This window comes from Ctenopharyngodon idella, chromosome 19 (genome assembly GCF_019924925.1).
Source record: "Ctenopharyngodon idella isolate HZGC_01 chromosome 19, HZGC01, whole genome shotgun sequence".
Classification (NCBI taxonomy): domain Eukaryota; kingdom Metazoa; phylum Chordata; class Actinopteri; order Cypriniformes; family Xenocyprididae; genus Ctenopharyngodon; species Ctenopharyngodon idella.
The window spans coordinates 8,629,007-8,654,646 of record NC_067238.1 but is presented as its reverse complement, the minus strand read 5'-3'; the positions used below and the strand labels follow the sequence as shown (position 1 = coordinate 8,654,646).

At 35.6% G+C, this 25,640-nt stretch overlaps 1 protein-coding gene across 1 annotated transcript; it reads right to left on the bottom strand.

The window, feature by feature from the left end:
• Positions 1-2,168: 2,168 nt before the first annotated feature.
• On the bottom strand, positions 2,169-24,932 carry hibadha (3-hydroxyisobutyrate dehydrogenase a). The gene is made up of 8 exons (XM_051872318.1): positions 24,768-24,932; positions 23,873-24,033; positions 23,631-23,740; positions 21,814-21,935; positions 11,467-11,600; positions 9,688-9,764; positions 4,068-4,224; positions 2,169-2,867 (listed from the first exon to the last, which is right to left on the bottom strand). Exons 1-8 carry the CDS (start codon positions 24,835-24,837, stop codon positions 2,703-2,705), a joined length of 996 nt encoding a protein of 331 aa, XP_051728278.1. The 5' UTR covers positions 24,838-24,932; the 3' UTR covers positions 2,169-2,702.
• Positions 24,933-25,640: the final 708 nt, after the last annotated feature.

Below are 25,640 nucleotides of genomic sequence, written 5' to 3'. Positions count from 1 at the left end.
CAAGGAAGCTAAAGGCTGCAACCTCTAACGTCAGTCGCTAGAGCATCTCTTGACATCAGAGGAGTGAGGTTTACTCGCACAGCAACTACTAGCTGGCCTCCGTTACACTCACCCCCCTAAACCTCACTCCCATCCATGTCACGGCACTAATGTGACCCCTCACCCAGGGGGCCACCTCGCCCCACTCTGTGCGGGTCTCGAACCTGGGTCTCTGGCGTGGGAGTCGGACGCTCTAACAAGGAGGCTAAAGGCGACTACTAGCTGGCCTCCGTTACACATGTCCCACCCGCAAATTACGCCTATGGTTGGAGCTAAACTTTGGAGGACAGTGGCCCTCCAGGAGCAGGATTGGACACCCCTGCTATAGATTATTTAGATCTGGCTATGTGAGACTATAGAGTAGTTTGAATTGCTTTTCTTTGCATGACACATTAACATTACAGTACAGAATAGCTCTTTCAGCATTCTCCTGAACATTGTATAAGCATTCATTTCATGTGTCATAGAACGGTAGAGAACATAACTGTCATATCCTTTGGATTTTCCTGGAAAAACCGGCCCGAGTCCTTCCATTAAAAATCAGTCTAGGCTTTTATACACAAGGAAGTCGGGGACAGTATTGTTTTTTAAGTTTCGTTACAAGCTGTTCATACGTTGGCAATGCAAAAACAATTAATGCATGAACATTTTTACATATAGCCCCTTTAATTTGTACAGAATTTCTCAACAGCATGGACTAGATGTTTACACATTACTGATAAGTTTAAAAAAAAAAATGGTGTGGACTATGAACTTTGTGATCTATATTTAGATCATGCATACCAGAGGTCTATTGCTCCTATTTAAACTAAAAGAATAATAATATTTTTTAAAAGCATATAGTAAAGCTATAATGTCTGTATTTTCAGTTTAACACGCTCTTATCCAGCTACAGTCTTTAAGCTCCCAGTTAACAACCGACAGTCTCAGTTAAACAATTAGTGCACTTATAGTGTGTAGGACTGTCTGAGACTACAGCCACATAACTGCACATCACGAGCATTGGTCATAAAATTAAGTCCTACAATTAAAAGTGGAGGATAAGAGCGGTTTTAACGACCTCTGCGCTAGTTCAGACTGGGCTGGCCTGTCTGAGGCTGTCTACAGACACAAACAGCACTGCCGAAATAATAAAAACACAAGAACGAAAGACCAAAAACACCATTAAAGAAAGAGCCCATGGGTGATGCCTTGTTTTGTTGGCTTTCTGATTGTGATGATGGAAATAAGGGCATCATTTGTAGAGCATGAGTGCATGCGGGCACGTGGGCAGAACAATGGAAAAGTCATGCAGGCCGCAGACATCGGAGGACCAACATCAGGACAGGAAGTCAGAGGGCAGTGAGGGGACTAATTCATTTGTACTGTTACTTCAAACATTACTTCTCCTTTTGTAAACATCATAAGCTATAAACAGTCATATTTCTTACATGTACACCTGTAAATCTTTAATTTTCTCGTTATAGCTAACTTGTGCTATCATCTAAACCTGAAAGTGATGTTAAGTCCCTTGTCCTTACCTAACCCGATACACCCTACACCCTTACCCTTCAGTTAAACAGACATCAAACACAAACGCAGCCTTATTAAATGCTCATATACAGGAGAAAGTTATAAATAGCATTATATCAGAGAGACGGCATAAAGGTAATGTTTGAATGTTAAAATACTCTGATTTTCATTTGACCATTCCGACCAGCCCAACAAAGCCACGTTAGTGCAACCAATAGTGTGAGTTTGGGGCGGGACGATGTGTTTTCCAGACCAATGGCAGAAAAAGTTTAATTCATTATTGTTGAAAATCTGTTTGATGATGCAGATATAATAACCTTCATCTTAAAGAGATGGCAGCTAATAACTCAATTAGCTTCTTTATTGAGGACAAAATATGAACAAGAACATTTTTGCATAGAGGACATGAGCGAGTGTATGTGCCTAGCACAGATGGCATCTGTCTCTTCTTAGTGCGAGTCTCAACAGGACCTCTATAAATCAGAGAGAATTAACACTGCTCATTCTCAATACGGCACCTTTACAGATAGGCTATACATATGTACATACACACCAGGGTGGCTTAAAGCCTTTTGTTTAGTGGAAAAGAAATGAGAGAAATGATGGTCATGCAAAAATAATATAGAGATGTAAATTTATTAACTATTTGTGTAAAACAGCAGTCAGTTGTAATATGTAGTGTGCAAACTCCAGAAAAAATGAGAGACTTCCTACTTTTCTGTAACATTTTTCACAGTTTAGATTCAGTTTAAGCAAAACTGGCATGGATGAGGTATGTCGGATCCTTAAGCATTTTAGCAGCATCTGATCAGGACCTAAAATCAATTTTGGCTCAAAACTGGGTCGAAGTACAATGAAATGAAAACAAATGATTGTAAACAAACGCAGGTAAATGTGTGATTTGTATAGTAATTTGTGTAACAGTTTGAACCGGTCATACAGAACTATTTAAAAATGGTTCTGCAAAGTTTTAAATGTCAACATCAGGCTACAACCTAACAGAGTTATCAGACTCTCAGTGCCACACTCATTAACTTCAACATACAACATCACTTTCAAAACAGACACACATGCATATCAACACTTAACTGGCTTATCATAATGTCCGTTTTAACCCACACAGAGTCTGGGTCACATCCACTTGAACCGGATTACACAGACTGTCCCCCCTCCTCTCGTAAGAACTGGAAGACGGAGGAAAAGTCTTTGTTAGAGTAGCCACCAGCGCACATGGCGCGGTAGATCTGGTGTGCCAAAGAACCAAGAGGAATTGGGGTCCGGGTACTGGTCGCGGTGTTCTGAGCAAAACCAAGATCCTGTGAACATAACATTGTTATTTTCGTTTGTATGTATATATATATATATATATATATATATATTATATACATATATATACACACACACACACACACATATATATATATACAGGGCCTAAAATTAACAATAGCCAAGCGCCAAATGCGAGGAAAAATCAGTGTTGGCGAGTATATGAAATGGTGTCAATCGCCAGTTGGCCGGTAGCATTTTTATAAATTGTAACAATTCAAAATTGTGAGAACATGAACGTGAACAAACATGAACAATGCTCGGGACAGAGTTATCAGACTCAAGTGCAAGAAGACGCAAAAGGGAACTCAATTCGTTACTCGCACGCTGTGCGGGAAGGTTAGCGTGTGTGCACACATCCGAAGTGTGCACCCAGAGAGCAGCATCTCAGACAGCGTGCAAATACTGAAACAAGCTCTGTCTCACGTCGTCTTGCACTTGTACGGACATATTCATACAAAAATTGTGTCAAAAAAAAAAGCCGTCTCGGTGAGCATCCTAGTAAACATGGTCGGTTATGGCTTGAATTAATGTAAACAGTCGAGAAAGACAACGCATGTGTACAGTATCAGTATACTGGATCCATGCATCAGGTCTCAAAGTGACAGCAGCCTAATATTTCTCCTACTGTCTGTTTTTAATGTTAATCAAACAAAAAAGGACAAAGAAAAAAAAAAATCTCTCACTGCTCATAACTTAACTTTTGTAACTTTAATAAGGATTAATTTATGTTTAATTCATACAGTAAAGACTATCTAGTGTTATTTTACACTTGATTTTTTTTATTCAATGTCTCTATCTGAAAACTACTGTTACTTGTCTTTAATGATGTTTTAAATTTATATTAGTTAGGCTAGTAGTTTTAGCTGTGGTCTTGAAATTGGAATAGAGAATTGTGAATTTTCACTGGTATCTAAAATTTTGGTGTCATAACAGTTTAATGGCTGGTAAAAAAAATATTTATGGCCGGTAAAATTTAAAAGTCACCGGCCTTTGGCAGGTGTGGCAAAAAGTTAGTTTTAGGCCCTGTAAATTATGTTTATAATGAACGCCACTATAAATTATTTATGTTTTATACTTGTATTTTTTATTCCTGTTCTGCTCTGAATTTTGTTAAATGTAAAGTATGTGTTATATATTAATATGTTATATATATGTTACATATAAAGAAAAAAAAAGCCTCCACTTACTTTAGCCATTAACGTTGTGCCAAAGCCTCCCTGGTAGTTGTTTGCGGAAGGCACTCCTTCCATGACACCTGGGACGGGGTTATATGTGTCACTGGACCAACATCGCCCTGAGCTCATGTTCAGAATCTTTGCCAGCAGCTTCGGATCCAAACCCAGTCTGATCGAGAGAGAGAGAGAGAGAGAGAGAGAGAGAGAAAGGTCAAAGGACAGGGGTCAGACAGACCGCTGACCTTTAGGCTCAGGACCAGATCATCCTTAAGTGGAAAGTGGGCCTGGATAATACAGTATTGATATTTAACAGGAGCTGCAGTTCATCATTTTCCACTCTCTCGCTTGTTGTCCCCCACACAAATGCAGGGGTAATAAAACTCTGACACAAGCAGCTGTCTTATTAACTCACCCCCACCAATCTGTCCCCCTATAAGAGTAACCGGGGTGATTTCAGTCCTGCATTTAAAGTAGATCTGAGTGAAATGGGTCTTGCTGCTTTACAGATGATTGTGCACCTAAATAACATTGTATAATAAAGAAAGAAACAGACAGACAGCAAACACAACTATTTGTGACATTTCCTAAAGAAAGCGGTTGTCATGATGATAAGTGTGTGGTTGCCAGGGCTTAGTATGTGGTTTCTAGGGCATTGTTAGGTGCTTGTTTACTGGATATGTCAAAAGAGTTCCCCCTTAAGTCTTTATGATATTAAGAAAAAAGCTGTAAGATTCAAGAAAAATACATGTGCCAAGTTCTTAGAAATATACTCTTTGTATTCATATTGGTTTCATGTGTTTTATTTTTTAACTTTTAAACCATTTAAAATATAGATTTGATCTAATCACAAATATTATACAAATATTACATACATTACAAATATTATATTAAAACCATCAATTAAAAAATAATAGCATATTTACCTAACACTTAGTATAATATAAATATATTATGAAATATGATTATGCTTTTTTGAATATTTGAATTTTATACAAAATAAATAATATAAACACACACACACACACACACACACACACACACACTGTGTGTATTATATATATATATATATATATATATATATATATATATATATATATATATATATATATATATTATATAAAATAGAATACTAGTATATATACACTATAGTTCATTTATATAAGTGAGGATAGCAAAATAAAGTAAACTGTGACATTTTATACCCAAAAATTCTTCATACAGCGGACTACCAATAAAATTGATAAAAATTTGGAACCAAAAATTATTCAGACACTTTGACCTGACCACATTTTGTAGTGTTATCTGACATAATTAAGATTAATTTTTTCTGACACAGTTTAACTCTGAGATTTTGTCATAAATTTTGGTTTAACTGTGTGTGTGTATATATATATATATATATTCAAATAATAATAATAATAATAATAATCAGTTAATATATTTTAAAATGTTAAAAATATATATATATATATATTTTTAAGAAATAATCAAAATATTTTGTCAAAATATTCCTTATCAAGATAGGAACAATGAGGACAGATTAGGTCTCACAGTGACATTTTCGACTTTATATATATATATATAAAAATACATTTTAACACAGAAAAACTATAGTACATGAAACTAACTTTTCATGTACTTTTCAATAAATTAATAGATAGAAAAAAGTAGTATCACAATATTGACCCAAACCTGTTAACCCGCAGACGGTTTACTGAGACAATAAAATGGGTGTCAGTTGACAAAAAGCCATTTTGAAAGAAAAGGATGATGAAGAGACGAGGAAAAAAAGAGGGAAATCTGCGGATGATGTGTAACTGGGCAAAGAGCTGCCGTCTCTTGCTTTAACAAGAACATAAATATGACCACATCAAGAGCAACTCGACACACACGCGTGTGCGTGCACACTCACGCCGGAGCGGCAGCGGTGGTGAGACAGTAAAGTGCGCTTTTTAGCTTTCTTATGTCTATTAAACTATGATGAGTGTTTAAGGGCAGTTATACAGTAACTCCACCTGTCTCTCATTCAGGGGGCCGCGCCTTCATATACACACTCACACGCACCAAGGCTTTTATAAGTCTATGCAATAATTAAGATACAAGGATGCACAGCTGTACATAAAAAGTCTATTTCTTTCCCCTTTCTATTATTCTGTCCGTCCGTCCCACACTGTCTGTTTTTACAGACTGTTTTGGAAATTTTAATCTCAAAAATGTGTGTGTGCCTGTGAGCTATGTTGTCATTTGACAGTTGTTTTTGGGGGTTTTAATGTCTGTGAACAGCTCACTGACTGACCTCGTATCAATCTCCTGTTCTCTCTCTCTTTCCCTTTATGTCTGTGTCTCTCAGTCTCTTGGGGACAACCGGTGACATATGTTCAACATCGTCCCCCTCCTTCCCCCAGCTCACACTCATACACACACACGCTCACACACACACACACACACACACGTACGTTCTGGGTCAGTGACTGAAAAGGTTACCGCCTCAACTGCAACCTGGCTTCTCTGCTACAACACAAATCACTCTCTCTGCACGAGAAACGAGTGTGTGCGCGTGAAGGGGAAGCGCCTTCACAGTTAAAATGCTAAACGTCACATTGTATAGCACTCATTCTGCTCCTATGGATATTATCCAAACCATTTACACATCTAATTTACATGAAAGAGACACTTTCAAAAGACACTTGTGAAAATTTGGCAGATGAAACTGAGTGTGAAGTGTGTGCAGGTTAATACCATGGCAGCGAGGGAAAGGAAAACAGATGTGAGAGCCTGGTTAAACAGGATGAGTAAATTACAGTTTAAGAATACGGAAAGGAGGAAATAAACTAGAGGCGTTTGATGTTTGATCACTGCATTAGAAGGGGGCCCCATTTTGTTAAAGACTTATGTTTATACACTATGCTTCTTGTTCTCATTTCATCTTCATCAAACCCTGATGCTCTCAAGATTATAAACACATAGTCTTATAAGCAAACACACACAGGCCACAATTTTATTAATGTCTTTAAGAGGCAACAAACGAGTTTATTACCAAATGTCAATTATCTTTTTAAACATCTGTACACAGGCTGTGTGTGTGTGAGGGTGTTTGTGTAGTGGATGAACTTTCAAAGCCTCTCAATTCAGTGTGTATGTGGCATCATTAAAAAAAAATAGGGCTCATTCTCAGTTGTAGCTACTGTTCTTAAAGTGTAGACAACAGCATATGCATGCATAAGTGAAGATAGATTGAGAGAGAGCGAGCGAGAGGGGAGATAACGGTCGTTTGGGGACACTTCTTTTCCAAACGAAACATCATGCATGACTAGAGACATCCAGCACTCGAAGGGGAAAAAAATTAAGTAAAAGGCCTTACAAAGAAGGTACAATTTGGTGTCCCATTACTCTTTTAAAGCATTAAAGGCAAATCACATGTTTTTGGAGGGATTTATGACATAATCTGAATTTAATATTGATTTAATTGCAGTATGCACTTTTCAATTATTGATCAAATTGGGTAACATTTTACAATAAGGTTCCATGTGTTAACATTAATTATAAGTTAACAAACTATCAATGAAAAATACTTCTAATGCATTTATTAATCTTAGCAATGTTAATTTCAACATTTACTAATACATTGAAATCAAAAGATTATTTGCAAAATGTTAATGGATCTGAGCTAACTTGAACTAACAATGAACAGTTGTATTTCTATTATGGACAAAGATTAACAAATACTGTAACAAATGTATGATCTGAAAACAAGCAAATAATCTAATTTCATTTTATATATAATTTTTTTTTTTTTTTTTTTTTTTTTTTTTTTTTTTACACAAATTGTAGTGTTGACTGCATTCAGCCAAAGTTATTGCAAAATAAATATTTAAAACAAAACAAATATATTTTCTTTCATTTAATACTTTAATTTATTGCTTTAATTTTATTTAAAATTAATACTTAAATTTAGACATCCTCCATTTTGGCAACGGGGCAGCAAAAATGAAAATGAAAATAAAAGGAAGGTAAAAACAGAAAGAACGAAAGGGGGAAAAAATATTAATAATTCTCCATAGTGAGAGATTAATTATTCCTCCAGTGCATCCCTTTGCTTTCCGGTGGAAAAACAAAATCATAATATCTCAGTCAAGCATTTATCATCTTTACATTCTCTATGTGCAGTTTGCTGCATGAGAAGACAGGCTGCAGTGCAGCATGGGAGATTTATGACAGCCAGGAACCCAAGGCATCTAAATGAGTCTGCATAAGTGCATATGAGTGTGCAGATGCCTACACCCTCCTGATATCCCTAAGAAGAGGGATAACATCTCTTGGTGTGTGCTAGATTTTAAGACTGCACTCAAGTGAATATGACTAGATATCTCAGATACAAGTGAATTTGTTGAGTCCAACCTATTGAGCTGTATATACCAAAATCTTCTGATATAATTTTACCCTCTTCTCACTATATATTTTATTAAATCATGTTCTGCACTAGTCAGTACTAATAAAAAGAAAGATATTGCCTACACATTGTTACAGGATGTCTTTTTAAATGCAATATTCTGAGAACAAACTCTTTTAAGCTTAATACAACATGCATGGCGATCTGTTACGACAATGGTGTCTGTTATCAATGTTGACAAACATGGCAAACCGAATTTAAATGAAAGCAAATGAGATTTGAGAGCGGATGGCAAGAAGCCTTAAAGGAGCCGCAGATCTAAAATGGAGCAATTCAGACAGAGGGTCAAAATAAAAAAAAAGAAAAGAAAATGATTTTTGCGTAAATATATTTTTCTGCAAAAAAACTTTACTAACATTATAAGTGAACATCATGGTAAAAGGTTCCTTATTTAAAAAAAAATCATGGCATGACCCCTTTCATTCATTCAAATTTCATTCTGTTTCTTATACAAAGGTATCATGTGGCAGTTTAAAGCAGCTTAAAACTAAAGCAGAGACTACTTTGAACTACTTTTAAAACTTTTTTCTCATTTTTTGAGCTAGACAGCACCCTCATTCTCTCTCTCTCTCTCTCTCTCTCTCACACACACACAGGTTTGTTTTGCTATCAAAGTGAGGACATTCCATAGGTGTAATGGTTTTTATACTGTACAAACTGTACATTCTCTCCCCCTACACTACCCCTACCCCTAAACCTACCCATCGCAGAAAACATTCTGCATTTTTACATTTTTAATAAAACATTGTTTAGTATGTTTTTAAAGCTATTTTAAATATGAGGACTCATGAAATGTCCTCATATTTCATGTTGACGTCGTAATACCAGTGTAATACCCATATCATTATACAAATTTGTGTCCTCATAAATCACAAAAACACGCACACACACACACACACACGTATATGTGGTTTACGGGGACTCTCCATAGGTGTAATGGTTTTTATACTGTACAAACTGTACATTCTAACCCCCTACACTACCCCTACCCCTAAACCTAAACCCCTACCCATCACAGAAAACTTTCTGCATTTTTTGAAGTTCAAAAAACACTGTTTAGTATGTTTTTTAAGCCAGGAAGTGTCCTCATAAATCATGTTTACGTTGTAATACCCTTGTTATTATACACATTTGTGTCCTCATAAACCATATATACAAGAACACACACACACAAATCTTCACCTAATTCCGAGGTTCATGGTCTCTGCTGTACCAATCATGCCAATTGCTAACAGCATGTTGTTGCATATTTTTGCTGCCTGAAAGAGAAAATTGCAAAACATCAGTTCAGCCACAGAAGTCATTTATTTTAAAGGCTTTGTAGTAACCTTTGGTCTTTTAATGACATTATATTAGAAATCTGTTATGCACCAATTAACACATGGGGAGTCTAATACTATGTATCTCCACATAGTTTTTTTTATTGCATTCATTAAATAGGTTATATAATATCATATCAAGATACTATGAATACATACTGTAACTTTTAGAATTTAGTGGATTAAAAATTATCATTTATTGAAACAAAGCTGCAACATAACACAGATCAACACAAACCATTTACATGTCTAACACTCCTAATGGGCAGTGTTGGGGAAAGTTACTTTTAAAAGTAATGCATTACAATATTGCATTACTCCCTAAAAAGTAACTAATTGCAATACTTAGTTACTTTTAATGGAAAGAAATGTGTTACGTTAGTTTTGCGTTACTTTTTCCTTACCTGGGCTGGGCTTGCTTGTTTGTTTGCTTGTTTGAATAAGACTTAGGCTTAAGGAAATGCATATTTACGGCCGTACAGTAAAGACATTGGTTAATAAAGTGAGATTAAATGCATAAAAGTAAATTTGTATTATTTAACATTTAATTATTGCATTTCACTGTTTTTATTCATTTTGAAGAATAGTAAACCTGTTTTTGTGCAAGTGAAATGAGTAAATGCCCGATCACATTTAGTCTAGAACTACAATAACCATCATGTTTACACAGCGTACACAAGTAATGCATCACTTTACCAGTTACTTGAAAAAGTAATCGGATTAGTGATTACGTAACTAACTTGTGTTACTTGTAATGCATTACTCCCAACACTGCTAATGGATGTTCATAAACTTGACACGGGATAGAGTAGATGCTTTCATTAATTACTCACCCTCATGTCGTTCCACACCCTTAAAACCTTCGTTCATCTTCAGAACACAAATTAAGATATTTTTGATGAAATCTGAGAGGTACATGACTCGTCCACAGACAGCAATATAATCGACACTTTCAAGGTCCAGAAAGGTACTAAAGACATTGTTAAAACTGTCGACATGACTACAGTGGTTCAACTTTAATTATATGAAGCGACAAGAATACTTTTTGTGCGCAAAAAAACAAAACAAAAATAACTACTTTTTTTCAACAATATCAACTCTTCTGTGTCATTCCCACACATTGTTTACTTTCCAGGTTCTACATCAGAACACAGACTCATTATTGGCCGGCTCCTGCGTCAGCATCACATGCATGCGTCGTGCTGCTCACGTGTGCAGCTTTGGCCAATACTGAGCTAACATTCGGACATAGCTTTCTGGACCTTGAAAGTGTTGATGAGTCACATACCTCTCGAATTTCATCAAAAATATCTTAATTTGTGTTCCGAAGATGAACAAAGGTCTTACGGGTGTGGAACGACATGAGGGTGAGTAATTAATGACAGAATTTTCATTTTTTGGTGAACTAACACTTTAATCTTAACTGATTGTTTCATTATCTAGTGGCAAAGGGTAGTAAAAATGGACATAAAAAGACAGAATATGTTTTTGTATGCATAAAAAAAGTGGATCTTTTGGGGGAGAATTCACCCCATTCAGGTGCAGTACATCAATGTAGTACAGCAATCAATGTAGTACATCACTGTACTACATTACCTAATTGATTTCAGGCTAAAGGACGCTAATGTTTGCGTATATTTACCTGTCCACTTCCCACTTGGCCACAGTACACTACTTTTGCTCCCATACAGGTGAGAAGTTCCTGGGCAGCATTATATTCCTCCTCGACTCCGCCCACCATGAAGGTGAGTTTAGCCAGACTAGCTGCACCAACACCTGAACAGAACACAGTCATGCTTTTGAAAATCATTACAAAATGTGCTCAAAATGAAATGCTCAAAATCAATGATTGTCATTTAATACAGTGCTGTGGTGGTACCATTATAATGATGGCATCAAGATGGTTATGTCAAGGTACTAAAATAAAATAAAATAAATACAAAATAATAAATAAATAAATATCCTATTCATATGAAATGGTATTTACATGGTACTACAAAGTACTTCTAAGAAAATCATGGCACACGTCAACATGCTACAAAAAAAGAAAAACAACAACAAAAAACAATAGTACTGACAAGTTTTTTTTTTAATGATGTAATCATTTACTTTGTACACTTATATAACTTAGGAGCATTATAAAAATCAAATGTAACCTGCTAATATAACTTAAGCAGGTCAGGATTCAGTCAACATTGTGTGTGTGTGTGTGTTTTGGGGCAGAGGAGGGTATTAATAAGCTGTCTGGCACCAGCGGGACAACATTTGAGTGTTTGCCTTTAAAAGCCGATTGTCCAAATCATCCTTCACAACTCTCTGAGGACAAGGACCCATTGTCCTTCTCCCCACAAACACATACACTTGCATACGACAGCTGTGCCTAAAGCGACACTCCTCCCCCTAAGTGAACACGCCCCCTGGGGTATGAGTGACAGCTCTAAGGGGTAATTAACTTTACACTTTATCATGTTCAATTAAGCGCCACGCCTTAAGAAGACCAAGCGTGGCCAATCACGTTAAAGCGTGCCATGTTCTACATGGGAGGGGTGCTTTTAATGCTGCTGACATAGATATGTGTGTCCAGGGATTTGCCCGATTAGAATGCAATTAAAGCAATAAAATTGGCCACTTTTTTTTTTTTTTTTTTTTTTTACACTACAACCTCATCTGCTGCACTAAAATCCCTAAATACCCACATAAATACACACACAAAACAATCCAATTTATTCTAATTTATATATCAAACACTGGATACAATGTGATCTGGGAAAAAAGAATGCAGTGCTTTGAGATGATTGGTCTGGTTGTGTGTGTGTCAACACTAATGAATAGGCTGTTTATACTGAGAAGCTAATAATGTTGAAGTTAATTATTAAAGACCAAGAGAAAAGAGCTGATGCCAGATATATAGAGTGAAATGGAGAGAAAGAAAGAGAGTGAGAAAGAAAGGAAAAGAGAGACTTTATGACTTCCCCTGTATTGATTTTTGCCGTACTTATCCGTCATCAATAATTCTCTCATTAGCTCAGCGTGTCTGTCATTTCCCTTACGCTACATAGCATCTCAAAGAGTAAATGTGTGCGTACTTATGTACTTTGTTTATCTATAAACAAGCATTAATATGCAGTTTTACCTTTTTAAAAATTTGCACATTATTGAAATTAAACTGGTTTATCACATAAAATAAAGACATTACATTAGGATATTTACAATGCTAATGATAATACACGAAAAAGTCAATGCAAAAACAATACGCAAATGCAGACAGAGGAGTACAAAAATACAAACATCACACCAAAGGAGGCAAGTATTGTAGTTTATTACATGGCTCTTTGAAATACTTTATTCTAATTGGTCAACTGCAGCATTCTGCTGTCAATTATTTTTGTATAATGTCCTCTAAACTATGTAATTAAAACTATGCATTTGTCTCAGACAATGCTAGTTTCATATTGAGACTTTAAGCCACATAGTACAATGTCAATTAAAATCTATATTTAATTTGATGACATTTTTATTGCATTTGTGTATTTATCCAGCCCTTTAATAAGAGAAAAAAAAAGCATAATTAGCTTTGCATTGCAAAATAAACGCTTAAAATGGTAAAATGTATTAAAATGACTGACTGAGTATTTCTTATTAGTAGCAGTTAGCCAAAATACTCAAACAAGTGTTAAGTCAAATCTACATTAGACTTTAAAAGACTAAGTCTATAACAGCAAATATATAATGAAAAAAAAACCCCACATGAACGTGAACGCTGACGGAGACGTACGCAGTTGTTTGTGGTTTTAGGTACCACAAACTCTCTTTTCAGCATTTTAAATGTTCAAAAAAGGCCACTTAATGCTTTAAGTACTTTTTAAATCACCAAAACATTTCATTAGTGGCATAGTTACATTAAACTACATTTGTGGATATGAGCCTCTTTTCCCAGGCAGAGCGAGACGCTGAAATACCTCAATGAAACTGTAGATCTCGGAGCCGTTTATTGTGTGTAAATAAAAACCCTGTGCAACCTCTTGTCGTCTTTCAACAAACCTCCAGAACTGCTGAAAGTAATAAAGACTCTAAATTACGAAATCATTTCTTTTTCCAGCCCACCCCACCAGACGCATACATACACAAACACACTTGTCCTTTTTTTCCGATCTATCAGCTAGCCTCCTAAGCTGATCAATAACTTTTTCTTTTTGACTGTAAAAAGACCAGCATTGATCACAAACAGACAATAGGGATTCGAAAGTGATTGTCTCTCTAAACGACTGCGCTGGCAGGGCATTAAAGAGATCTCGAGAGAACATTCTAGGAACCGTTCTTATTGTGTTTCCAATACCAGAAACCCTGCTGTAAAAACATTAGGCAAACCTCGATAAAATAGACGCTATATCAGAGGATGTCAATGATTCATTCAGTTTTACGATCAAAGCTGTATTTGTCCATATTGGATAATCAGGCCTATAAATGCATACAGTCCTCATGCTAACTGAGGAGTTTTGATAAGCCAGTTTAGTTTTTCCTCATGCTGCACTGTTTAAAATTAAAAATCAGTTTAGTAAAAAATTGATAAGTAAAAAGTCTTTTACTCTCCCTCATGTTGTTCTAAAACTATATGACTTTCTTTCTTGGATGGAACAAAAATGAAGATATTTTGAAGAATGTTTCAGCTGTTTGTCCATATAATGAAAGCCAATGGGGTCCAAAACAATACTGTAAAATAAATAAATGAATAAATAAATAAAATAAAACACTGACATAAAGGGTTTGGGAAAAATAACTAATAAAAATTGGGATTGCGATTTAAAATCGACTAAAAATTTCAGGTTTGCTGTGTTTGTTTGTAAGGCTGTACAATTCAGCCCAAAATGTTGTGATTATAAATCTCAGTATCATTTTGTCATTATATATCACAATATAATAATTATATTCAATATATTATATATCATCACTCACCCTCATGTCGTTTCAAACTCGTAAGACTTTCTTTCATCTTCAGAACACAAATGAAGATATATTTAATGAAATCTGAGAGATATCTGTCCCTCCATTGACGATTGACGCAACTACTACTTTGATGCTTCAAAAAGTTTATCGTAAAACTAATCCATAAGAATTGAGAGGTTTAGTCCCAAATTTCTGAAGAGACACAATTGCTTTATATGATGAACAGATTGAATTTAAGCTTTTATTTACAAATAAACATTGATCAGCAAACATAAACAGAAGCTCAATCATACTGGCTTGACAGGCGAGTACAAACCTTATTGGTTCTTGTGAAAGCTCAAAAATGCTGAGTAAAACAAGCGAATGAACCTCAGTCGTTCTTTGATGTCAAGCAAACATGCTGGAGCTTCCATTTACTATAACTGATGTGTGATGTGTTGATGAATATTTATATGTGAATAAAAGTCTAAATTCAATCTGTTCATCATATAAAGTGATTGTGTCTCTTCAGTAAATTTGTACTATAAATCGTTCAATTCATATGGATTAGTTTTACGATCTCTTTGTGAACTTTTTGAAGCATCAAAGTGGTAATTGCATAGACTGTCAGTGGAGGGTTGATTAGATGCTATTAACACTAAGTGAAAATAGCAATATATTCTATTTACACTAAGTGACAACAGCAGCATTTTCTTAGCGATATGCTATTTACACTAGGTGAAAATAGTGATAGAGTCTATTTACACGTAAAAGTGTCAGTTCTTTGCAATAAGAGTAAATAGTAATTAGATGCTATCTATACTTTATATTGGCAGATACTATTTGCACCTCATTATTTTTGTACATTAACAGGATGCAATAATATCATAGAGTGTAAATGACTATATTTATTAATATTATTAAATGGATGCTGCCTTATTAGGAGAATAAAAACCCTCCCTACACCTTCCCCTAACCCACCACAATAAACACTTAATATTATTAAACACTCGTTCACAGTTTATTTCCACTTTTAGAACATTATTTTTATTTTTATTGAAAATAAATGCGAGCTCGGAAAAAGGCGGATTCCTGCTTCGATTGCGTTAAAAGCCAGGTCTGCGAGCCTTACTCGCTATTGCTGTGCCACTGAAGACTTGAATTCCGTGTGTCTTTTTTAAAACTTGAGTGGCCCAACCAAACATTGGTGGGTGGAGCTACTGTAAATAGCGTTTGTCAACAAGGGAAGCTATTTGCACTCAGTGTAAACAGACACTCCGTTAAAACAAAGTCCCTTTCAAGGAAAGTCTGTTTACGAAGCGGCCTTATTTAAAACACCTCCAGGTAGCTATTTCGACCAAGACTGATCTGTTTAAATGGGGAAATCCTAAAATATCTCAAAAATTGCTTGCCAAACTCACATTTAAATAACATATTTCAAAGTCATATAACAAATTCATAAGTAATGTAAGTGCTCCGTCTTTGTATGTGTATGTGTCTGTGTATATTATATATATATATATATATATATATATATATATATATATATATATATATATATATATACACACACACATACAAACACACACACACACACACACACACACACACACACAAATATAGTACACTAATGTAAAGAGATATATACTATATATCAATCAAATCTCAACATCCTGATTTATTTTTTGGTTGAAAAATGTAGCTATATTATTGCCTAGCTCTATATATAGAGTTCAATATATAAGTATGTCCAATTTTTCAGCATACATACAGTTACTCACATAGGACGATACATACTATACAGATTATCTCAACAGCTTGCTCGCTTTTTAATATTATTGTCCAGCTCTAATCTGCTGAACGTGACTATAAGGCATGAAGTTAAGATATTAACATTAACATCTTGAATTTCTGTACAAATAAAATTGACCTGACTTGGTCTTCTGTTGTGTTTCACAGAAGAAAGAAAAAAAGTCATACACGCAAGAAACTTTTTTTTGTATTTTTTGGCTTTTTATGCAGTGGGAACACTACTAGCGTAACAGGAACAAACATATTTACTAGCTTCATGTGGCTAAACCTTATAATTACAACCAAGAGGAGATATTTTCTCAGACAAATTAAAGCACCAAGAAAACTTAATACACTACTTTTGTATATATATAAAAAAAAAAAAAAAAAAAAACACACAAGAACTTCACATGGATTAATAGTTTCTACGCCAGCAGCCCTTATGTGGCATACTGACAGGATCACAGAGGCAAAAGAGTTTACAAGCCACCACACAAAAACGTAAACCTTCACACGGTCACAAGAGAGAGTCTTGCACATACAGAGGGAGCTATTGGATTATCTTCATCATTCAGATAAGCAGGACTTTAATCACCGTCATCGTCACCCACATCCTCTGCACGCGAACGCACGGTCCCTTTGAGTGTGTGGACAACAAGTGAAGAATGATCTGGAATCAATGCTCTCCCAGGCCAGGACCCATCAGTTTATCGGCTAAGGATGCTGATTAGCGGCCATTCGCACATGCACACATGCACCTCTAATAGTACCATCATCAGCATTTTAAAAATATCTATAATTGAGGACTTAAAAGCTGCTTAATAACACTCATCTTTTACACACACACACACACTTCTGTGATCCACAGTGACTGTTTAAAGTGGGAGAGGGGGGGTTTTGAATGACAGTTCCTCGACAGGGGGCATAAGTGCATACCAGATGACACCAGAAAATGACAGACAGCTTTTAATTCACTTCTTAGCATAGCTATCAAAATATACAGACATTAAAAGACTTAAAGTTTTAAAATCGCTTGATATTGTATTATCTGACCGTTCTTTCTGGCTCAATCAGACTCAACAATATAACACAAACATACACAGAGCTATAAAAGTCCTGGTTAGACAGCTGCTATGGGTCTGTTTCCATCTGGAGTTCAGGACAGACAACGACCACCCCCTTCACACACGTCTCCCAGTCCCTGGCCTTCCCAGCGAGGATCTTGTTATGCTAATTCCTCTGTCACTCACCTATCTATCAGCCAGTCTCTTCCTCCCCCTTCTGCTCCGGCCGACAGAGGGCAGAGATATTAATGAGTGCGCTCACAGCGCAAAAAAAAAAAATGGCACGGGGAAAGCTGATCTACATTAGGACATATCTGGGGTCCCACCTCTCCATGAGTGATCTTGTTTCTGGTCAATCTAAAAACCAGATTTTTATTGTGAAGGGGCATCTGCTGTCCCATCAGGATAGCGAAGCTACCGTTATGAGTGAGTAATGTTAATACTATCAGCTAACAGCATAACAGACTTCAATTAACACTGAATGCTATGAAACATGAAAACTCTAACTCATATATATAATATATATATATATATAAAAATTTAAAAAAAAAATCTATAATAAAAATCAATTCAAATATATATATTTTACTTATAATAATAATAATAACAACAACAATAATAATAATAGGGACTGCCAAAAATTTATTTTTGAATTAACTATGTAATGAATTAGCAAACTATTAAAAAAAAATTTAATTAAAAAAAAAAGAAATTATTTATACACATACATATACACATATACATATATACACACACATACTCATTTTACTACGTATGAAAATGTGAGAAAACTGATGAAAATGATGGAAAAAACACACTTAACAGTCAAAACTGGTCTGACTAAAGTACTGATTTAATATAAAAAAAAAAAAAAAGGTAAATAGTCTTTTCAAGTCTGTTTGGTCACATGAGGCACTTGACACATTAACACATAAACTTGTAATGCATTTTGAAAGGACCATCTGAAAGCCCTTTATTAGCCCTGATCTACATATGGGCCTGATGGGTGAAGGCTGTTCCATCGAGACAGCTCATGCATGCAGGCTGTTAGATCAGTGATAATAAATGAGAGGAGAGAAGAAAAGAAGATTATTTCACACGTTCAGTAAGGGCTTAAATTTGAGACAAGGAAAACAAAGGAGAGTTTAACTGTTAAACGTGAATATGGCACTATTAGTGACCACGTTAGACAAATATACATTATGTGTTTCGTAGCCTACGTTAGTAAATTATGCCACACTGACTTGAGGTTAAGACACCGTGAGAGCAATGCACAAACACTGCCCTACAAAATGCAAAATAAACAGATTTAACCCAGTTCGACCACACACAAAACTGTGATACAAATGCTCTCTCGCACAGAGAGTCGAAGTTTTCCCACGTGAGCTTCATAGTGAGAGTGAGCAACAGTGTGGCCGCAATCTCAGCAAAAACCGAGGAATGTGGGTAATTACTGTTAACTAGCCGAGCACTTGTTAGACGCGGCAATGGCCACACACCCCACGTTTCAGAGCGTGTGACGTTAGCCGGGGGTTTGTTGTGGGTCCAATTCTGCAACAGCAGACAGTGAGGTTTGTGCCTTTGAGTTTATGACAAATCTACGCAAAAGAGGACAAAGAGAGAGAAAAAGAAAGAGAGACAGAATTCGTTCGTCATTTTATGGGTGTATTATTTGAGAAACATAGCCTGATGTGCCAAACCTTAGTGACGCACAGAGAGAGGAACACAAAACCAACAGTATAAAATTATATCAAAAGAAAATCAGCTTTAAAAAATACAACATGATCTCACACACGCATGCAAATTCTACTTTCCACAACAGAGACCTTATGTGAGAGGACAGGCAATGGGAGATTGCTGTGAACCGGCACAATGGCGTCATGATGGCTGGAGTGCCACCTTCTGGACACTCTGTTTATAAGTACTAGTGCAGCTGTATTTTCTAATGTGGTCTGATAAATATTCCCCATAGACCTGATAAAAGTGTGAAGGTTGATCGGGCCATAAAAAACTATTTGTTGTCCCCGTACTACTGATACGTATTCATTCTCTCTTAAAGTTCAGGTCATAATCTATTGTTTATGTGTACTATGTTTAGATTTATTGAATACTGAGTGCTTCATACTATTTTTAGTGTTGTATTTTTGATCTGATAGCACTTTTAATGTGCTCTATAAAATGCTTTTTGACATGACTTTGGCTTTTTTGCCAAATGAATGGGCAAAAAAAGGGACAGTTCATTTGTATGAATTTCTGTGGGACACAAAAAGAGAATTTTTAAAAAGATGTACCGTCTACGCAATTACAATAATAAAACTGATTTTAAAAAAATTTAAAAAATAAATAAATTCTGGTCTTTTCTCCACAAAAAGCTATTGTATGGATTCCAAGGATTCGGAATATGGTGCAGGAGTTGTACAGACTAACTCTTTTTGTCATCTTTGAGCTTGCTTGACCTTATTCACTTTTTATATTGAAAAGAGTGACTAGGATATTCTTTTAAAAAAAAATGACAAAAGGCTGAGTAAATATTGACAAAATTGTTCTCTTTGGGTGAATTTTTTTGCATCATGATTATTGTTTTACTTTGCAAAAAAAAAAAAGTTTCTGACCCCTTCATTTGGCTTTCATCCAAAAGGAAAGAAGGATATAGTCTGAGGAAAACGGCAAGTCATCAGCGCTAAGATGTTAGGGAAGGATTAGATCACAGTCTAGTAGTCCAAGTGCTTGGACACATACACCCATTCACTTTTTTATAGCCTAGTCCACACACAGGCTCTTTAAAATCTTGTCTGCACTACAGACGCCAATCAGTAAACATACATCCAGCAAACCTTTAATGCCTGAGGAGTTTCCCCACTCACACAAGTTGTGCATCTTAAACATGTGCTTGTCCAGGGCAGTTTCTCAGCTCTTTATGGCCTTTTATCTACATGAAAGGACCTGGCACTGGGAGAGCCAACATTACGGCTCCATCAAAGTGAAATCTACTGACAGCGCTGTCCTCCATAACGGCTCAGGCCATTAAAGGCCCTGTCACAGAGCCTTCCCAGAGAATCTGCATAATATAACGGGAGTGTGCTTGTGTTTCTGGAAAACTGTAGGTTTCTTCAATTAACTCTACAGAAATTGATTTAGCTACACTGACACTAAAGGCTGGCTCACACTAAAAGATTTTTAAAATCTTATCAGATTTTCAAAATAGTCCACAAACAGGATGATAAAAAACAAACAAAAAAATAAATAAATAAAAAAATAAAAATCAAAGATTTAACAGTTTTGCTCCTAGTGTGTGTAGAGTGCCGTGATGTGACCAGGACAACACACCACACGCTAACAGATTCCATTCACAAACAACCAGAGACCCGAAAGTCTCGCAAAATCTCTTGCGGTCAAACTTGACTTTAGAGTAAACACACATGGCAAGATGAAATGGCGATAAAATAGCTTTTTAAAGAAAAATCGTGGAAAAAAGTTTGGATGAAGTCGTGGAGACTTCAGTCTTCCGTCAGCTCGCTTTCTGATTGGGTATCGTTTTGTTCCACTTACAGAGTGCGTGCGCATTTGTCCTCGGGGTTCCCCCACACAACAGGATTTCTGATCGTAAATATTCAACATGTTGGATATTTATGATTTGAGATTGGTGCGGCCCCCGACATTTTTCTAAGTAGATTCGATCACTCTTAACACACCTCAAGAAAATCTGATAACATACTCTAAAGAACCATCAAGATAATCGGGACTTTACCTATGATTGTCGGAAGGGGAGTATTGGGCCCAAAATCGGTCCAATTATCTTGTAGTGTGTGGGTGCTTTAAGGCAAACAATTACAAACCTAAATTCAAACATAAATGACCATGAAAAGTGACTAAAATGACCTTATAAATTTTTAAATTATTAATTTAGAGTAGAGTAGAGCATTATCCATAGAAACAAGCATCTATAGGTACAGGAAATCAAAATGAGTAACAAAAATATCCAAAATGACACCACTGAACAGACAAACCCAGACACATTCAGCACATCTGTGAACCTACTGACCACAATAAATCCGAAGAACACAGTTCAATCATTAAACAACACGTAACACTGTAATCGCATCTCCACAGTGAGCACTTCCAAGAAATCTAAACAACGTGATCTTGTCAATCAAAATCAAAGAGAATATTACGTTGATGGTAATAAGAGGTTGTTTTCAGGTTGGTCATACCTCCTGATACCGGAGCATCCATGAACACTGCACCCATCTTCTCAGCAGCAACAGCCATTTCTTTTGACACTGCTGGGTCAATGGTGCTGGAGTCAATGAGCAGGGTGCCTTTTTTTACTTTCCTGAAGAGGAGGACAAATTCAAGAAAAAGAAGGCTAAATATCATTGGAAAGACAAGAAGCTTAGAAATATTCAAGCAGGTCTATTGTGTTGTGCAATCCAGTTTAGACATTTTACCATGGCCTATATTTTCTGATGGATGGAATTTTTTTTAGGAACCCAGAAATCAAACTAATCTATCAAATGAACAATTTAATTTGTTCTGATCATTAATCGTGCCATAAAAGTTGTCAAAAAGTCTATACAAAAGGTTTTGTTTGTCCTACTGTAGGGATTCCCTGAACCGCTCTTACCAAAAATAGTTACTTGAAATACCCCCTGAGATTTTATGTTTATATTTTCAATAATTTAATAACACGTTCGCATATTCACGGTTCTCTGATGCTGGTTAATGGTAACATGACATGCAGGCAAACAAAAAAAATTCATCTTTTCCTAGTAAGGGTTTTATTTTTATTATGATTTAAATAATTATAAGTCGATTATCCACTCACAAACCCTATGCAGATTCTTCACCAGTTCTTCACCCAGTCTTGTTGTATCAAACCCATGTGTGTTTAACCAAAAGTGGTGCCCAATATATCAGCCAGGCTGATTTATCAGATGATATTTGGCTATTTTGATATTTTTCACTGGCCAGTAACTGTGTCTGAGTGGGTAATTAACAAAAGTTGGGGATTCCAACTAATGTCAGATCTAAAAATTTACTTGTCAATATATAATAAAACAAATATTTTGAATACATATTGTGCAAAATGATGAGCTCATCTCATCTCATTTGCTGTCAGTAAGATTTTTTAATGTTTTTGAAATGATTTTTGTGCTCATCAAGGCTACATTTATTTGATCAAACATATGGTAAAAGCAGTAATATTGTGAAATGTTATTACAATTTAAAATAACATTAACATAGTTTCAAATGTAATTTATTCCTGTGATTGCAAAGCTGAATTTTCAGCATCATTACTTTAGTCTTCTGCATTACATGATCCTTCAGAAATCATTCTAATATGCTGATTTGCTGCTAAAGAAACATTTCTTATTATTATCAATGTTAAAAACAGTTGTGCTGCTTAATATTTACGTGAAATGATACTTGCAATACAATTTTAGGCTTCTTTGATGAAAAGAATTCAAAAGGTTCAAAAGAATAGCATTTATTTAAAATAGAAATGTTTTAACATTATAAACGTCAGCATGCTTACTATATAAAATTATAAAAACAAACAAAAAAAACCTGTTTTTACTCCAAACTTTTGAACGGTACCAGCATTATATTAGCCATCAGCCATTAAAAAAAAAGCAAATATTGTCCAACTACTAGTTTAAACTGCAATCAACTATTACTAATACTATAATATCTAATGTTACTTTAGTACTGCATTTTGGATGCCTCCGCTCCAAGCACATATTCTCCATTAAGACCAGACAGACCAGATTTTCCTAGATTTAAGGTAGATTTAAAAGAATTAGCTACTAAATTAAGCCTAGACTTGTACTAATCATACCGTCAGTGGAAACTCGTTATTCTTGGACTAATCTTAATCATTATAAACGATTCAGACAAGTGCTGTGCGGATTCATATATATGACTGAAACTCAACACTGGAATTCAGCACTTTCTCCAATCTGTTAAAATTCAGCAAGTATAGATTTAAGAGAAAATACTGCTGACAGTTTATTCTGAGAGGACATACTTAAGGATGCCATTGGGACCTGTGTAAACCTCAATGACATTGGGGCTGGATGGTAGCATGGTGATGATCCGGTCAGCTTTATCAGCCACTTCAGCGGGGCAATCCAGGATCTGAGAAGAACAGCAGGGCAGTTATTTCCATAGGCTCATACACAGTTCTGTACATTCTAGACATAAAGCAAACAATGAGATAATGGTGATTTATTTTGTTTTGAGTGCATTGTCTGAGAAACAGACACTTACCTGTGCTCCTGAATCCTGAAGCTCTTTGCAAGACTCTGGGAAGACATCAGTAGCAATGACAGGATATCCATGCTTCAGTAAGTTTCTAGCCATAGGTGTCCCCATGTTACCCAGTCCAATAAAACCCACTGGGGTCTTGGAGGCCATTGATCTACAGGACACTGAAAAGCCACACACAGACAGAAATCTAAAAATAAAATCTTCTATACTTAAACTGAAAGGTATAATAGTCAAAGAGTGCACCAACAAAGACAACAGAAGATGTTTTTAGCATAGGTCTATAAATCAGTAACTATGTGAGAGCAATCCTCTAAAAATCAATGTAACGTCATGTCAGTATAACAGGGCTCTAATCAATCAAATTCATGGAATAACACATTGAGCACCATTAAAGAAGTCTTTGCAAGATATACAATTCATTGAACCATCGATATCAATATATTTTAAAGACCTTCAAAACCTTACAGATCTAGATGTCTGGAGGAAAACTCAGAATAAACATATTATGTATAAACTGACTAAATGACGTATCAAAAAAAGCTTAAGTCCATTATCTGAACTTGGTGAGAAGGGTGACAAGTTTCTTTAATTTCATAACAATTTATAACACTTAATTGTTTATAGTTTACAGTTGAGCACCCAAACCTCAAGCTGCATTGCACAACTTACATTTCTGATGCTTAAAGCAAACAGTGACTTGCTTATTGTGTACAAGCTCTGTTCATATATCTTGACATAAATGTTGAAGTATATTTAATATATGTTCACATATTTTGCAGACTGACAAACAAATCAGATGAAAAATGTAAATTTCTAAACTGCTCCTTGCAATAACATTAGCGGTGCTTTAATCCCTTTGGACTGTCAATTAAAAATTAATGCAGAAATAACATACCGAATGTGAGCTCCACATGTTTATTGCTTCTTATATAAAAATTCCGACACCCTCTAAACAAAGCGGCCATGCTTATTTCTCTTGACCTCAGTGCCTCATTGACAGTGAACGAGTCAGGAACTCAGGGGGCGGGCTCTATTATTGGCAGCACAATTCCTCCAATCACTGATAAGGATTTGTTAGCGAGATATCAGGCAGTTTTTCTCCGAGTTCCTGCTGTGATTTCTTTGAATAGGTTAAGGTGATACTTCTTAAAAGATTAAGAATGGCTAGACGTTTTAGGCTTCTAAGTGAACTTTTGATCGTGTTGTCCCTGTAGCCTACTTAAAGGAGGACAATCACATTTGGCACATTTCCAAATCCAAGAGTGACAGTTTGTGCTAATCTCTTCGATACTGCCTATTACAAATACATGAATATTTGAAATTGTACAATAAATAAATAAACAAAACAAAACAAAACAAAACAAAATATCCTTAAATATTCAGGGTTCCCGTTAAAAATCGTGTACATTTCTTTAGTTTTACTAGTTATGCTCTAAAACATATCTTCACTAGAAACTGTTGTTTGTGAGGTTAATATATTAAATGATTTAAAATATTTTATCCAGTAATAAAGAAAGTCATGAAAATTAATTTTTCATAAGATGTGGGAACGGTTATTTAAATGCAAGAGTCCAATAGTAGTGTTCCATTTCCTATGGATTTTGATTCCATTGTCATTAGTTAGGCATATTTCAGTGCCTTAGATTCGTGTTTTGATCAGTTATTGCTTATCACCCTCATATATCACCCTGATATATGCCTACACAGATATTCTTTACATATACTAAAGAACTACTTTAATATACTCAAATATACACAGCCGAACTGC

Bases quoted from the DNA above. Each gene is read 5' to 3' on its own strand.
- hibadha (XM_051872318.1), bottom strand. From the start codon at position 24,837: ATGGCCGCTTTGTTTAGAGGGTGTCGGAATTTTTATATAAGAAGCAAT. The intron at 24,034-24,767 runs GTATGTTATTTC...GTGGCTTTTCAG, and splicing joins ACATGTGGAGCTCACATTCG to TGTCCTGTAGATCAATGGCC. The intron at 9,765-11,466 runs GTAAATATACGC...TTTCTCTTTCAG, and splicing joins GCCAAGTGGGAAGTGGACAG to GCAGCAAAAATATGCAACAA.